The sequence below is a fragment of the Rhododendron vialii genome, chromosome 12a, assembly GCF_030253575.1.
Source record: "Rhododendron vialii isolate Sample 1 chromosome 12a, ASM3025357v1".
Classification (NCBI taxonomy): Eukaryota; Viridiplantae; Streptophyta; class Magnoliopsida; order Ericales; family Ericaceae; genus Rhododendron; species Rhododendron vialii.
Genome location: NC_080568.1, coordinates 26,335,437 through 26,350,512, shown reverse-complemented (window position 1 = coordinate 26,350,512; position 15,076 = coordinate 26,335,437). Strand labels below are relative to the sequence as shown.

The following is a 15,076-nucleotide window of genomic DNA, read 5'->3' as shown; positions in this document are numbered from 1 at the left end:
CCCACCTAAGAAACAAGGGCCTTGTTTGGCTAACACGAAAATATATATTTTTCATTTTTTTTCGTTTTTGTTGCAAGCAAGCCGCCACTGCCGCCGCCGCCGCGCCACATATAACGTTATATGTATAACAAAAAACGTATTTTTTTATTTTTCTCGATTTTTTTATTGAACCCGCTACACTTAACATTTAACGTTATATACGTGACAAATTTCTCTTTTTGTTTTTCCTATTTTTCTTGTATTGATTTTTTAACGTTATATGAGTGATAAAAATTTTCTAACATACAACATTATATGTGGCAAAAATTTTCTAACATGCAAAATTTCCGTTTGATTTTTCTTGTTTTTGGTTTTTAATGTTATATGTTGGTCCATATAAAACATATAACATTATATGTGAGTTTTTGAATATTTAAATATCGCCCAAAAAAAATAGAACATATAATATTATATTTGAGTTTCTGCAACTTTGAATCTCACAAAAAAATAAAACAGAACATATAACATTATATGTTAGCTTTTGTAATTCTAAATCTCACAAAAAACAGAATATATAACATTATATATGAGTTTCTGTAGCTCTAAGTCTCACAAAACATGACATATAAAATATAAGTTCTCAAAACAACATCATATCTTTTCAACAATATTATATATCTCAAAAAATAACATTATATGTTCACTACATATCATGCCACCATTATCCTTTTTTTCAGTTGCGCCTTGAATCCCAAGTTGAATGTTGATGAGGCCAGAGAGGGTTGAGCTTCATTTTTTCACTGTTTCTTCATCAAAATCCTCATCGAATCCTTCAAAATTTGTGATTTTCTGCCTCCGAATAGCATTCCCATAATCTCTATATTTACATATATACATATTCAAAACAACATAAACAACATTAATATATCTCAAAAACGAGATATAATATTATATATCTAACCCTAGGAAAAATACATATTACACATGACAGAATTTCACATATAACGTTATATGCTCCGTTGTCCATCACTTATTGAATTGGTCCGCGCAGCGGCCTCTTCGACTTGCTTCTGATAATATATGGATATATCCATATGTGCTTTTGAGAGGTCGTTGCGCAGACCTATTCAATAAGAAAACATATAACGTTATTAGTTCCTCTTTTTTTTTTTTTTGAATTTTACAGGACAAAATTTCATATACAACGTTATATATTCTCTATGCAAATTGAAATATTTTTTTTATGTCAATACAAGCTCATATATATATATATATATAACGTTAGAAGAATTTTCAAGTGAGGGATCCCTCATTTTGTTAAAATGAGGGACTTTCATTTCCCGATCAAAATTTGAAAATCCGAACCGTTCAATGTGTGCAGAATGTAATTTTAAGGGTCCCCGCGAGAAATCAGCAAAAAAAATGACCGGGAAGGGCGTCATCCGAGCAGTTTTTTTTGAACCGTTCAATGAAAACTGCTCGGATGAAGCCCTTCCCGGTCATTTTTTTTGCTGATTTCTCACGGGGACCCTTAAAATCATGTTTTGATCACTTTGAGCGGCTCGGATCATCGAAATTCAATCGGGAAGGAGAGTCCCGCATTTTAATAAAATGAGGGATCCCTTACCGGAACCTAACTCTATAACGTTATAACCATATATATATATATATATATATATATGTACATATGGTCAGAAATATTCTTATATAACCATATATAATCATATATGGATATATCCATATGTGTTTTTGAGAGATCGCTGCGCGGACCAATTCAATAAGAGAATATATAACGTTATTAGGTCCTTTGTTTTGAAATTTTACTGGACAAAATTAGGTACCAAGGGCAAATTATCACATATAACATATATATGTCTTAGTAGAGAAGATCATCTATAACCAAACTACATCGCGAACCGAGTTTCAAATCACATATTTTCTCGTATAAGTTGGAGAGGCCGCTACGTGGACCAATTCAATAAGTGATCAACAACAGAGTATATATTGTTATATATGACTAAAGGTCATATATAATGTTACATGGTACAAAAAGTAATATATAATGTTATATGTTCTCTTTATTAAATAACATAAAATATTTCTAATCTAGAATGTTATATATAATAATATAACGTTATATATTATTATATCTCTCTCTAACTAAGAATGTTTTTAAAACAATGACATTAAATAACAAAAACACACAAAAATATTTTTTTTTTGTGACATGAAAAATACACATATAATCTTATATTTTTTTTCAAAAAACACAACCTGTTCCAATCTTATATGTCTAGCCTTAGAAAAAACACACATAATCTTATATATTTATTCAAAAAACTCCAAATATTTCGGAAGCAAGTCGGAGAAGAAAGATTGCTGATGGAAGGAGAAGAAAGATTGCTGATGGAAGAAGGGTAACTGAAAAATGAATCAGCAGACAAAATGATGCATGATATGAGACCCTGTAGTTAAAAACTCAATAGTTCATAACTTGGAACTAAAAGTTAAACAGACAAAAGATCTGCTCTGCACGTTATTATCCTAATACCTTTAAAGATTCTGATTATAATCCAAAAACTCTATAACGTACGATACAAATTCAAAATCTAAACAATACTTGGCTCCCAAACACCTCCTTAGTCGCCAACATTATCTCTGTACAATAATGTGCTTCAAATTCAGACTTCCTCGAATTGGATATGTACCATAATACGAAGTGTCTGTTAAAAGCAAAATCAATAAAGCCGAGCTTTAAAGTGTTCGGCTTGTTCAAAAACTATCCTCATAACTCGGTTCAATTACTGAAACGAGACGTTATTGCAGAGCATCTACAATCGAGCCGAGCCTCGAGTTGCTCGCAACCGACCCAGTTCGGTAGCAGCCCTAAGGACGATTACACATCTAGGACTACGACATACTACTTCAAAGGAAAAAAATCAGAGACATAAAGTATACGGAGGTTTGAATTTAGAAGAGCTTAGACCTTGACAGAGTCAACCGTCGTCGTTCCGAGAGTAGCTTCTCTAGGATTTGCTGATTCATTTTCTCGAGGGAAAACTCGGCACGGTTGAACGGCGACCTCCTCGTACTCGGGGGAAAACTCGGCACCGTTGAACGTGGGTGGTGGATCGGCGACGGGGGCGTAAAAGGAGTTGGTCTTGTTGGAGCGCTGGGAGTCGAAGCCGACGGGTTGGGCGGCTTGGTTCTGCAAAATTGAGAGAGAGAGGGAGAGAAAGAGGCGTGCTCCAGATCTGTTTGTAACCCCTCTAGGGTTTCTCTCTTATGACTGGTTATATAGGAGGGTAATTTTGTCTTCGGATAATTTCTTTTTAAAAAAAAGTGGACTTAATGCCTTACCAAACTATATTAGTGGACTAGAGGGGTTACAAACATTAGAAGTGGACTAACTGGGTTACAAGTTCTCTATAGTGGACCTAAGACCAATTTTTTATTGTTTCAACTCATTGGCAGTAGAAGATCCTATAAACCCCAAATCTTTCATCTCTTCTTCTGCAAATTAACAAAGCTGAATGAATGTGCTTATTTTTAAACTCAATTTGTTGTTGAATTTGTCAATTCTGGCGAATCAATTTGGAAAATGCTGCACCACCCCTATTCTGGTATGCACGATATACATCCCCCGGTCATACTTTATACATCAACATGGGTTAACGAGTGTGTTAGTATATTAGTCAACAAGGGGTTCAGAGGCTGTCCATAACCCTGAACCCCAAAGCCGTCCCTTTTGGGGCTCGAACTCAGGCCTCCACTGAGGAGACACGAGACAACCAACTTCACCAAGCTTGGGTATGCTCGATATGCATCTCTTTAATCGCTTTGAATTCTTAACGTTTTGCATAAGGATTCACAACATTAGTCTTGAATTCATAACATCTAGATAACTCTTCATATAACTTTTGGATCAGTGGCAACGTCAGGATTTACATTGAGGAGTGACGCTATTTAATGAGATTAATCCACTTTATATCATTGAATATTTCTCGAAAAAACAAATGCTCCGAATGAAGAGAGAAATGTAATTAAGTGCCAAGAGAGTTCAACAATATAGTATGATCTTTGGTATGTTGTTAAAAACAAACTACAAGTTGCAATCTGGTTGTGGTTGGGGACATTGGATTCCAGTAGTATATACTACTAATTAGCGGATCAAGCGAAGTCTCTGCTCATAAATTCCAGTGCTGGGATTGAAGTCTTGTATATCCAGTATCTCCACTCTGCGGTTCGTCTTCTTCCTTATCTTGGTCGCCACATCTTGAGGCATGAATTTCCCGCACACGCTTACCCTGCACTGCTGCTTCTCTATCAAATGCGTTTCCAACTCTTTATTTTCATGCAAAACAAACCAAAAAACAACTCTTATTTCAGTACTTTTGGTTCCATTACTTGAAATTCCAAGCTAATCTTAAGCCCCAACTCTTATTGCAGTTTCAATGCACGTAAGACTCTGTTTGTTTTTTACGGGCAGCGATTGAAGAAGTAAGACATAAACATGATAGCCAAATCATGTGGAGATGCATGGCTCGGATCCTGCCTACTGGCCTCCGCGAATCAATGGCACTATGTGGTTACATCAATCTTTTATCGAGGTATATATGTAATTGATACAATATACGTTTAACCGGAACGGAGCCACCGACTTGTATCATGGGAGTTACTAATTAAAAATGTTCATCTTTATGAGGGTAATACAACAAATAATGAGCATTGCCATCAAGAAGATGTGTATCAACTAGCTAGTTCATATGAACGTGCGCGCGCAAGTCATGGAAAAAAAAGAAAGAAGAAGCGACGGCATTTATAACAAAAACACTAAATTAAATGCTACCTTTGTGTGGGAATCAAGTGGTAAATGTGTGAGTTTTTTTTTTTTTTTTTTCAAAGTACTACGTGTTTTAGAACAGTTGGCCGCAAAGTACTCTATTTTTCATACTATTTTTAAAACTGCTCTCTAACGTCGGTTTGAAGGACGTTGTCCGAGTAGCGCTGCGTATTAGCTTGTGTGACAACAACATCCACAAAAGCAGCGCCATCTAAGATGGCTCTGATATTGCTTCAGACTAGCGTCTTTCACAATAGCGCTAATTAAGGCTTGTTTACCGCTAACACAAAAGCCCGCTTCTTCTCCCTAGCTCTCTGTTTTTAAAAAAAGGTAGTACTTTGAAAAGAAACCTCTGAATGTGTTGTGCAAGACAATAGTGGTGAATGCGTGGGACATCACTGATCGATGGTGGGGAGAAAATAAAAAAGTTACTCAACAAACACAATTATTCTACTTTTCCAACATCAATCAACCGGTCAATGCATGTGGGCTGTGTGATGCTAGTTTTCCCCATGCTTTTACTTGTTTTCCACCACTACCATATGGGATTAATGTTTAATTTCAATACATGCTGACTCTTGCGACTGATTTTTCTGCGCATTTCAAAATTTCCAGAATAACTTGAATATATGCAAGGGAAAAAGAAGGAAAAAAAAAAAAAAAAAACCAGCTCTTTTCCACCTTCTGTTAATTTCTTTAGTTTGGAAAGTGTCTTCGTCTTCTCTCTGTTTGAAATATTGCCGGCAATATTGACATGAAACCCAAAGTTCAAGGTTAAAAAATTGATAAACTGATGAATGCAATATCTATCCAAAACTTGTTGAGAGGCCTTTTGACCCAACGACATCAGGTATGCACTTGTCAAAAGTTAAGAAAAATGTCAGGAGTTCAACTTATTTTTCAATGTGTCAATCTAACTATTCTTATGTTAACGACTTTCAAAAAAAAGAAATCTATCCAAAACTAGGGACTTGGAGAGAGAGAGAGAGAGAGAGAGAGAGAGAGAGAGAGAGAGAGAGAGAGAGAGAGAGAGAGAGAGAGAGAGAGAGAGAGAGAGAGAGAGAGAGAGAGATTGGAGCTTCTTTACCATGCATGCTAAGAAGGGCTCTTCTTACTTTCCTGAAACAGCCATTGCAGTCCATGTTGATTCTCATCACCATGCAACAGAACTGCGTATTAACATAAGGAACTTCAGATTCATAACTCCGTATCCATGGAGTATAGAGACTAGAATTCATGATTCCTTAATTTGCACTAGCTGTGAAACTAATTAAATTACCTTATCTGTCATTGTTGGTCCTATATTAATATATATCCTATGATTTGTTTTACCAACGGTGTCGGTAGGTCCTATGATGATAAAGGGATCGGAATATATAACAAAACGCAACAATGGGATCGAATCTTATATATATACACACACAATATATATGTATATATGCACGGAAGATTGCAAGCTGGTTTCATGTTTCGAATCCTTTGTAAATATGATTGTTTTTTGGTGTAGAATCTGATTCTTAAGAGTATGGAGAGAATTCTGGAGAAAATTCTTGTCTTCTTTACATTGTTTAATTATGCATATACTGCAGCAAAGCATACCTTTCTTGTTTGTAAAGGCCTTTTTAGCTTAACAAAAAAGGGCAAGTCTTTGTTTTTTGTTCATTCGCGCGCCGACCTTGCATGCAGGAGCGAAGCTAGGAATCGAAGGAATGTTGAACCTATAAGACATACTCCCTCCGTCCCAAAATTATAGTCCAATATTGAAAAGGCATATAATGTTTGGATTAAAAAAAAAAACTTTCATAGATAACTTAATTTTTGAATTTCTTCATAACAATTTAAAGAACTTTTTATTGAGATATATATTAAAATTAGTGCTATGAAATTCAAAAATTATGCACAAAAGTAAAAAATTACACACCTTTTTGTGGTGACCTAGCTAGGAGTGTAATTTTCGGGCGGAGAGAGTATATTATTTTGTAGGATGATTTCTTTTCAAATAAATACAGTCATTAATTATCGAATGGCTTTGATAAACTAAAGAATCTCTATTGTAAAACAGAAGGGTGTTGGGACAAGTTGTTGGAACGGCTTAGATTCATTTGATCCAAAGACTGTAATGCATCCTCCTACTTTCCGGTTAAGTGCTCATGGTTTTCACCTAAATCACACAACTGTCATCCCCTTCCAACCGGGATGCGTAGTGGCGTAGATACGGACTAATACTAGTTACTACTATAATTCAAGATATTATCGCTACAATATCGTTTAATGGCACACAGTGTCATTGTGCAACTGTATCCTACAAATGATCCCAAAAAAAAAGAAAGTGAAAAGGATAAATTATACATACACCTCCTCATATATAGGCTTGTATCACTCACACCCTCTAAACTTTAAAACTGAAGAATGACACCCCTAATCTATCCATAACAGTAAATTGCTAACTCTGTTAACGGAAGGTCATAATATAAAAGGTAGACTGGTAAAATTATACTAGAAAGGAGAGATTGCATAGCTAATTTAGATTATTTATAATCCAAGTGATTTTTTTAGTTGTGGCCAGAGTAGCTCTTCCCTTGCTTTCAAGCTACTTCCTCCGTCCCAAATTATTTATTCTATTCACAAAACGGAGTGTTAAAAATAATGCAATTTTTTCAAGAAAAAATTCAAACTTTTTTCACAAATTAAAAATATTCATTGATATCTAGTAAGTTGTTGAAAAACTTTTGATTTTTTCTTGCAAAAATTATATTATTTTTAACACTCTATTTTGCGGACCGAACAAAAAATCTGAGATGAAGAAAGTAATTAATATATACTTAAGAGCGGGCTACGTCTAGCTTTCTTTGTTTCTAAAGGAAAACTCTTAACATGCCATTGAAATAGGTGCGCGCAACATAAGTGGTAAGCCAATTAATGGTGGTGGTAATTTCATACCCTACCGACCCGGCCATCTCCAATTCCCTATGTTAGAGTAGAATATGTTTTTCTTTGCACTATTGAAAAAGATGAAACAGTTCAGTCCCGTTCCGCTAAGGTTTTTATTTTTTAAATATTTATTTCTCGTTTTACGAAACAGGTCATTCTCTTATAATACATTACATTTAATTCAAAAAATAAGTACTTACTTGAAAAACATCAAATAAGTACTTATTTTAGTTGGTGGAACACACCTTCGTCTATGAACCGTGGATTCCCAACTTTTTAATTCCAACTACGAAGCAAAGGATACTATATACTATTTCTTATGATCGCATGTCTTATATAGGAACATAAAAAATGGAAAACAAATTATTTCCCTCCCTCTCCCCACGATTATGGAGTCAACAAGGCCGGCCCTCTATTTATCGGGCCGCCCATGAACTCCAAAGACCACTCGACGGTGTCATATCATAAGACCAAATTACAAAGAAGATAAAAAATATATGTGTATAATAAGACTTAGAAGCCCTTTTGAAAGAAGACTTAAAAAGCATGAAAAATATATGTATATAATAAGACTTAAAAGCCCTTTAAAGTAAGACTTAAAAGAGTCCGGTATACGGATTAATTCAAAAAGAATGGAGTGAGTTCGGCCTAACTTTTTATGAACTTTCTGGCACAGTTTTTTTAATTTATTGCTTTCTTTTAATCTTTACAAGTTTTGGATGCATTTTTTACATAGTATTTTTTGTCCCGACAAGGAGGAATCGAAAAAATTTAAAAATATAAATCAAAGTTGAAAAAACTTCATATGAGACGATAAGAAAGACCCAACAAATCGAAAGAGTCTCATCCTACTTCTAGTGTTCTTTAGAGTAATGCGTTTCCATAAACAACATATATAACACATCAAACAAATGGGAAAAAAATTTACAATACACACCCCTTAAAATGATGTACCATATACACCTATTTTATGGTTCATTCATAACATTTTAGTGTGTTTCGTAACTTTGTTCTAGAATTTATAACCTTTCAGCAGTACGATTCGTAACATTTTCATTATAATTCATTTAGTTTATCTCGTAACCTTTATATGATTCATAACTTTTTAGCAATACGATTCGTAAAATTTTCTCCATAATTCACAACATTTTTAGGGGTGCATATGATACACACCCAACAAGGGATGTATATTGTAGTTTTTCCCCAAACAAATGTATAAATCTACGACACCATAAGAAATTAAACTATTTAATACTTAGAAATTAGAATTATACTTGCGCATTTTAATCACTAAATTTACAAGGACATTTTAAGTACTGTTGTGTCCTCTCTTCAAATTTATTATACTTGCGGAAGCTGATTTTAGCGCTCTATTTTTGTACGCAGACGCTCTACTTTTAACGTATCCAAGTACAAAGTGAAGCGCTTGCGTATAAAAGTGAAGCTCGAAAATCAATTTTCCAACTGGGTTAAGTCAAACAAACAACGTCCAAAGGGCCTTTATGTAACTCATGCCTTAAAACCCTATATGCAGAATGATGCCTACCGACATCAGGACTTGAACAGGGAATTGAGTTCTGGCCGTGGGCATCGTGACAGTGGCGGAAAAAGACCAGAAGAAAATCGTTCTTTTGAGTATGGAGATTAATCCAACATCATCCGATTCACTTCTTTCGATAGCCGGCTAAACCCTCGTTTAGGGTGTAGATGAAACTCGCACTTTGAGTAACATCATATATGTTTTGATTTAGGTTTCAACCATTCGAATTTTGGTTGTATATATGACTTTTGAGGATTTGTTTACAATATTAATTCTTTCCATCAAATCTTGTGCATGAATTTCTAGGTTTTATGCACATTTGTACAACAGTTGTTAATTGTTTTGTGATAACTGCTTGGATGGATTATACTACGTAAAAGGCTTCATGCCGATGAGACAGTATGTGCTTGATTTGAGAAAGTTTGTGATAGGCGGAGATAGTCCACGCTGATTAGTGATTCACAAATAATTCTCAGGAGATATCGCCATGGCTTGCCATCCTGCTATATCCAGAGTGATTCAAATAGTTGACCTACAATTGAAACATATTTAGGGTTACGAGCGGGAAGGGTATGTTTGAAATCCTAGAGCTTTTTTCCATCAATTTTTTTCTACATTTTAATCGCCTTAATTACTTTTCAATAATCCTAAGAAACCAACAATAATCAATTAATCTGTTTCTTGGATTAATATAGAAACTACTCCCACCGTCCCAATTTACTTGTCATTTTTAGAAGTTTGTGTCATTTTTCAATTAATTATATCTTGTAATGTATAATGTTTTAGGTGATTTCGTAAAAATTGAATTATAAAACAAATCGAGATATATCAAACAAGATTCATATTGGATATGAAATTTATTACCATTTTAAAGATATAACTAGTTTTTTAATCCAGTTAGAATAGAACTGGGACAAGTAAATTGAGACAGAGGGAGTAATTGAAATTACTATAACTCAACTTTATAATCAATCCATGTGGATCGATAGTCGGAATACTTATCACTATTCATTTGAGTAGTAGTAATTGTTTTTTTATCAATTATTTTTTATACGGTAACACCGATCACACCTCATCGTCAACTCATGACCGGCGGCGCTTGCCGCGCTACTACCGCCTTTTTGAAGTGTTTGACTGCCACTTGCATCCTCCGTACGATAGCAAAGAACTCGTACACCTCTTTCGTTTGTTGGCATCCCTTCCGCTTCCGCCTCTCTCTCCTTCCTCCTCCTCCCGCCACCAACAACTTTGTTGTCCTCTGCCCTCCTCCTCTTCTTTTCCCCCTCCGTCCCCACTCTCATCAACCAAAACCTCACAAAAATATTCAAGTCTAAAGTCTTTCTCTCTTTAAATATGAAATGTATTATTCCATGTCCCTAGACATTAAGAAGCGGTGCCCCAAACTCTTTTTGACCATATATTTGCAAGGGTTCCACACACTTTGTGGTGTGAACCACAATATATGGTAGAAAAAAAATTTGGGACATTGTGTAGCGGTACTCACATAGTGCCCTAAGGGCATCGAATAATTTTCCTTTTAAATGACTTTGGTTTTACACAAAGTATCTCTCCTTGTTTTGTGGTCAACGACACACAGACTCTCTGTTAAGGCAAAGGGGTAATGTAACAAAAATGTTAGGAACGCAACACTCTATCAAAATAAATGACACCCGTCTGCGTGAGACTGAGAGCTTGTTCATTTGGGAGCTTTAAAATTTTTGCGCACGATCCCAAATGCATTTTTTTCTATCTATCTCTCTCTACTCAAACCTCCTTCAAAACTCAAAACAAGCAAGCCTTAAATGATTGATAACGAGAGAACAATCGCTTTTGAAGCTATTTGCAACCACCACTCATGCGTGCAACATGCGCAGGTGTCGTCGATGTTGTGTCTCTTAACATTATTTATTGGTAACGTAAACTGACGTCATGGTCCTGGCATATGTAATGTTGAAACCCATAAATAATGGAACACGACAAGACACTACGGCGCTGTACCATCACAGAGGAATAGACTTTTTGGTCGGCCGTGTTTTGTCAATTCAATGTCAAAAGAGGGCGATCTAGGGATGAAAATTTTTACCGGAAAAACCGAATCAACCGATGGAACCGAGCAATTTGAACGAAAATCTTCAGCCCTCCACCAACCTTTACTAATTCAAAGGGTTTCTACGTGTATGGGGTGGTCCCAATGGCTTTTTGATAGCGTAAGAGAGTCGAATCCGGGACCTCAAGGAGATAAACCCTTCTATCCTGACTGATCAACCAACTGCGCTACACCTTGGGTTTATGTTCTTTAACAATTCTCTTTTCTTAATTGAGAATAAATTCTTTACACCGCTGGTGTAAATATTTGTTTCTTTCAAATCAATTGCGTTGCGCCACGTCGCCATGTTTTATTAATTGGGACCACTGTTTTGACACGTGTCGCAATGCAATTGATTTGGAGGAAACAAAATGTTTACACCGGCGATGTAAAGAATTTATTCTCTTCCTAATTTGGAACACTTTTTGAATTTTTTTTTGAAAAAATAGTAAGAGTAATAAATGGAGAGAGATAGAGAGAGAAATAATTGGAAGTAAATAAAATCAAGGGAGAATCTTTTGAAAAATATTTTTCTAAAAGAGAAGCAAACACAGCAACTAATTTGAAATCACCCTTCAAATTTCTTCTCTCTTTTCAAAAATACCAAAATATTGTTATGTTCTTATATATATCCAACTATATAAACTCATTTTGCACATTTTTCATGATTAAAAAAAAATCTCATCTCATCTCATCTCTTATCTTTCTTTCCTTGTTTTGTTTTTTTTTCAATAACTTGAACTTGAATTTTACAAAATTTTCCAAAAGTTGAACGATCCCAATTTCTCGGCCAATCACCTAATTACCTACACAAAATAGTAATTTTATCAAGTGGTGCAGCAAATAATAAAAAGAACTAGGGCGACAACCCTTCCAAGGCAGAGAAATGTATAATAAGTATTTAAGTTGAAGATATAAAATAAAAAGTTATGACATACCATACGGTTATATAGACAATGTTTTTTTAAGGAAAAATAGAATTAAAGTAATTAAGCAATTAAGAAGAGTGGTAAAAAAAATTGTAATGTAAAAGACGAATCATTTTACATTTAATTCAATAAAACCATAAACATATTAAATTTAATAAAATATTGTGGCTTCAATAATCTTTTAGAGTGCACTGCAGAAACTTCCTCTTTAAATTTTCAAGTGTATATAATGTGCAAAGTAAAACTTTGATACTAACTCTTGAAATATCTAATAAAGATGCTCTAAAGAATTCGAGTACTCCAAGCTCACGTATGAATTTTTGTGGATCCTTGTCCGGCCAATTTGATGATACTTAATATTGTTTTATCTTTTTATTTTGTTTACGGACGAAATTTTTAACCGAAAAACTGAACCTACTGATCGAACCACTACATTTTTAGCCATTTCGGTCGGTTTTAGTATTTTTACGGTTGGGTTTTCAATTTTTCGAAAATATATTCAGTTTGGGTTTTGAGGGAGATTTTAAAATGTAATGAGTGGAAAAAGATAGATAAAGAAAATTTATTGGGACCATGTGCAGGGGTTTCGGTTTTGGTTTGGATTAAAAACAAGAGAAAAATGTTACTCATTTTCGAGAATAAATTATATATACCAGTGGTGTAAATATTTTTTACCTCCAAATCAATTACATTGTTTCACGTCGTCAAAACGGTAGTCATAATTAATAAAACACAGCAACGTGATGCAACGTAATTGATTTAGAAAGAACAAATGTTTACACCGACGGTGTAAATAATAACCTCTACTCATTTATCAGCAAAAATTTTGCCCTGACAAACAAAGAAAAGGAGAAACCCATACCTAAGAGCAAGTTTATCAATTGTTAGGTAAAAATGCTAGTAAACAGTATACTTTTTTCAATTTACCTATTCACATCTTTCTCCACACTATACCAATACTATCTATTTAACATATTCTCTATTAAAATATTATTACTTTTATTTTCTTTTTATTTTCTGGGGAGAGAAAAAATAATTAATAAAATAATATACACATCGTGAATAGTACTTAGGTATATTTACCTAAGTACTGTTTATAGATAGATTTTACCTAAGTATTTACCTAATTTGGTGTAATACTCATTTGAAGGTTTTGCTAAGGTAAATGATAAAGTTGCTCTAAGGCTTAAAATACAGAAATATGAGAACGCATCAGCATAAAGTGCAAAAAAAGAAATTAAATAACAAAAAAACTTGGATTGATAGTACTAATTAGATACTGTTGCTTTCAGCCTCCGGAACGGCGTTAAGGTCCAAAGCGCCGTTCTTCTTCTGCACCCCGCAAGCTGATCTCTCCTCTGCAGCCTTACCACCGTTAACTCCGGCTAAAACTTCAGCCTCTAACTCGGTTGCCCACCTCCCCGTCCACTTACGGCCGGCGGCCGCGTTACGACCACCCTTTTTGAAGTACTTAACCGCCACCTGCATCCTCCGTAAGATGGCAAAGAACTCGTCCACCTCTTCATCCGTCGGCATCGCCTCCCCCTCCGCCTCCACCTCTCTCATCTCCTTCCTCCTCCCGCCGCCCACTTGGTCGTCCTCTGCCCTCTTTCTCTTCTTCTCTCCCTCCATCCGCCCTCTCATCCACCACCAAAAGCACCTCACAAAAACTACCCAATTCGATCTCAAGTCTCTCTTTAAATGACGTTACGAAATTTCTCTCGATACAGAGATTCAGAGGTTTATAGAGGTTGGTTGGAGTCGGTATAACTAATACTAATAACAGACATACAGAGCAGAAATTCCTCGGTGCCCCGGGTGGACACGGGCCACGTGGTGTCGAGCATTCATCTCGACCGTTCAAACGTATTTTAGACGGTCCAAATCTGTTTGGACTTGAGGTGTTGTTTTGGTAATTTTATACTAAAAATTTGGTAATTTTATACTAAAAAATTACCCAAACAGATCAAGATTGTTCAAAACACGTTTAGACGACCAGAATAGTATTCGGCACCTCGTGATCCATGCCCACCCGCGCTGAAAATCTTCTCGAGAAGTGTTAGAGACAAAGAAAATTGACAAAGAAAATACTCTTAAAGTGTACATAAACGACTAAAATTTTTTATGCAGTACATCTAAGTCGTTCATATACACTTTAAAGGTTTTTTCTTTACCAATTTTTTTTTGCACAAAGTATTTCTCAATCTTCTCAGATACAATGGGTCATCATCGTTATCATCAGCCGTTGGATCTTAAGGAAAGCACGGCTGACGCAAGCAGTAGTAGGTAAGCGGATGTCACCATGGTCATGTCAACTTATGTGGGACGATTCGATTGGAGGTGGACCAAAAGGCGAGCGGACAGCAGGGGTCTCCGTGAAATGATAAAGAAATGTAAGAATAATACTCCGCGGGGGAATACTGCAGTGCTAGCTGCACCATCGAACGGGAATATATCTTTTCTTTATGGTGGGCCCACGTTTTTCACGTCATTAAAACAAAGGTGATTTGACGACTAAACAGGTCTACTCGAAGTTACCCCCTCACAGCTCAATTGGTGGAGTGAGTTACGGACGGACTTCCTGTTGCTGCTGTGCAGTGGTGGTGTACACAACATCATATTGCGCATCTTTAAGCCGTCCGATCGTGCATCTGACAGTTCAGATTATATCTCGACAATCTACGATCGAAAGCCGTTAATTATTGAGATGAGATTCGGATACACAATTCACCATTGCACAGCATCATCCCCAATCAGTTACAGACACT

The 15,076-nt window shown here is 35.5% G+C and overlaps 2 protein-coding genes across 3 annotated transcripts; both read right to left on the bottom strand.

The window, feature by feature from the left end:
• Positions 1-4,007: 4,007 nt before the first annotated feature.
• On the bottom strand, positions 4,008-6,238 carry LOC131310625 (heavy metal-associated isoprenylated plant protein 25-like). Of its 2 annotated transcripts, XM_058337756.1 has the most exons (3): positions 6,102-6,238; positions 5,910-5,991; positions 4,008-4,323 (listed from the first exon to the last, which is right to left on the bottom strand). In XM_058337756.1, the coding sequence occupies exons 1-3, from the start codon at positions 6,111-6,113 to the stop codon at positions 4,142-4,144; spliced, it is 276 nt and encodes a 91-aa protein (XP_058193739.1). In that variant the 5' UTR covers positions 6,114-6,238; the 3' UTR covers positions 4,008-4,141. The 2 variants fall into 2 exon arrangements, with proteins under 2 accessions (XP_058193739.1, XP_058193738.1); XM_058337755.1 differs by having other exon boundaries at positions 5,910-6,162.
• Positions 6,239-13,111: 6,873 nt separating this feature from the next.
• On the bottom strand, positions 13,112-13,940 carry LOC131309603 (protein NIM1-INTERACTING 2-like). The gene is made up of 2 exons (XM_058336212.1): positions 13,589-13,940; positions 13,112-13,170 (listed from the first exon to the last, which is right to left on the bottom strand). Exons 1-2 carry the CDS (start codon positions 13,938-13,940, stop codon positions 13,112-13,114), a joined length of 411 nt encoding a protein of 136 aa, XP_058192195.1.
• Between the last annotated feature and the right edge of the window lie 1,136 nt (positions 13,941-15,076).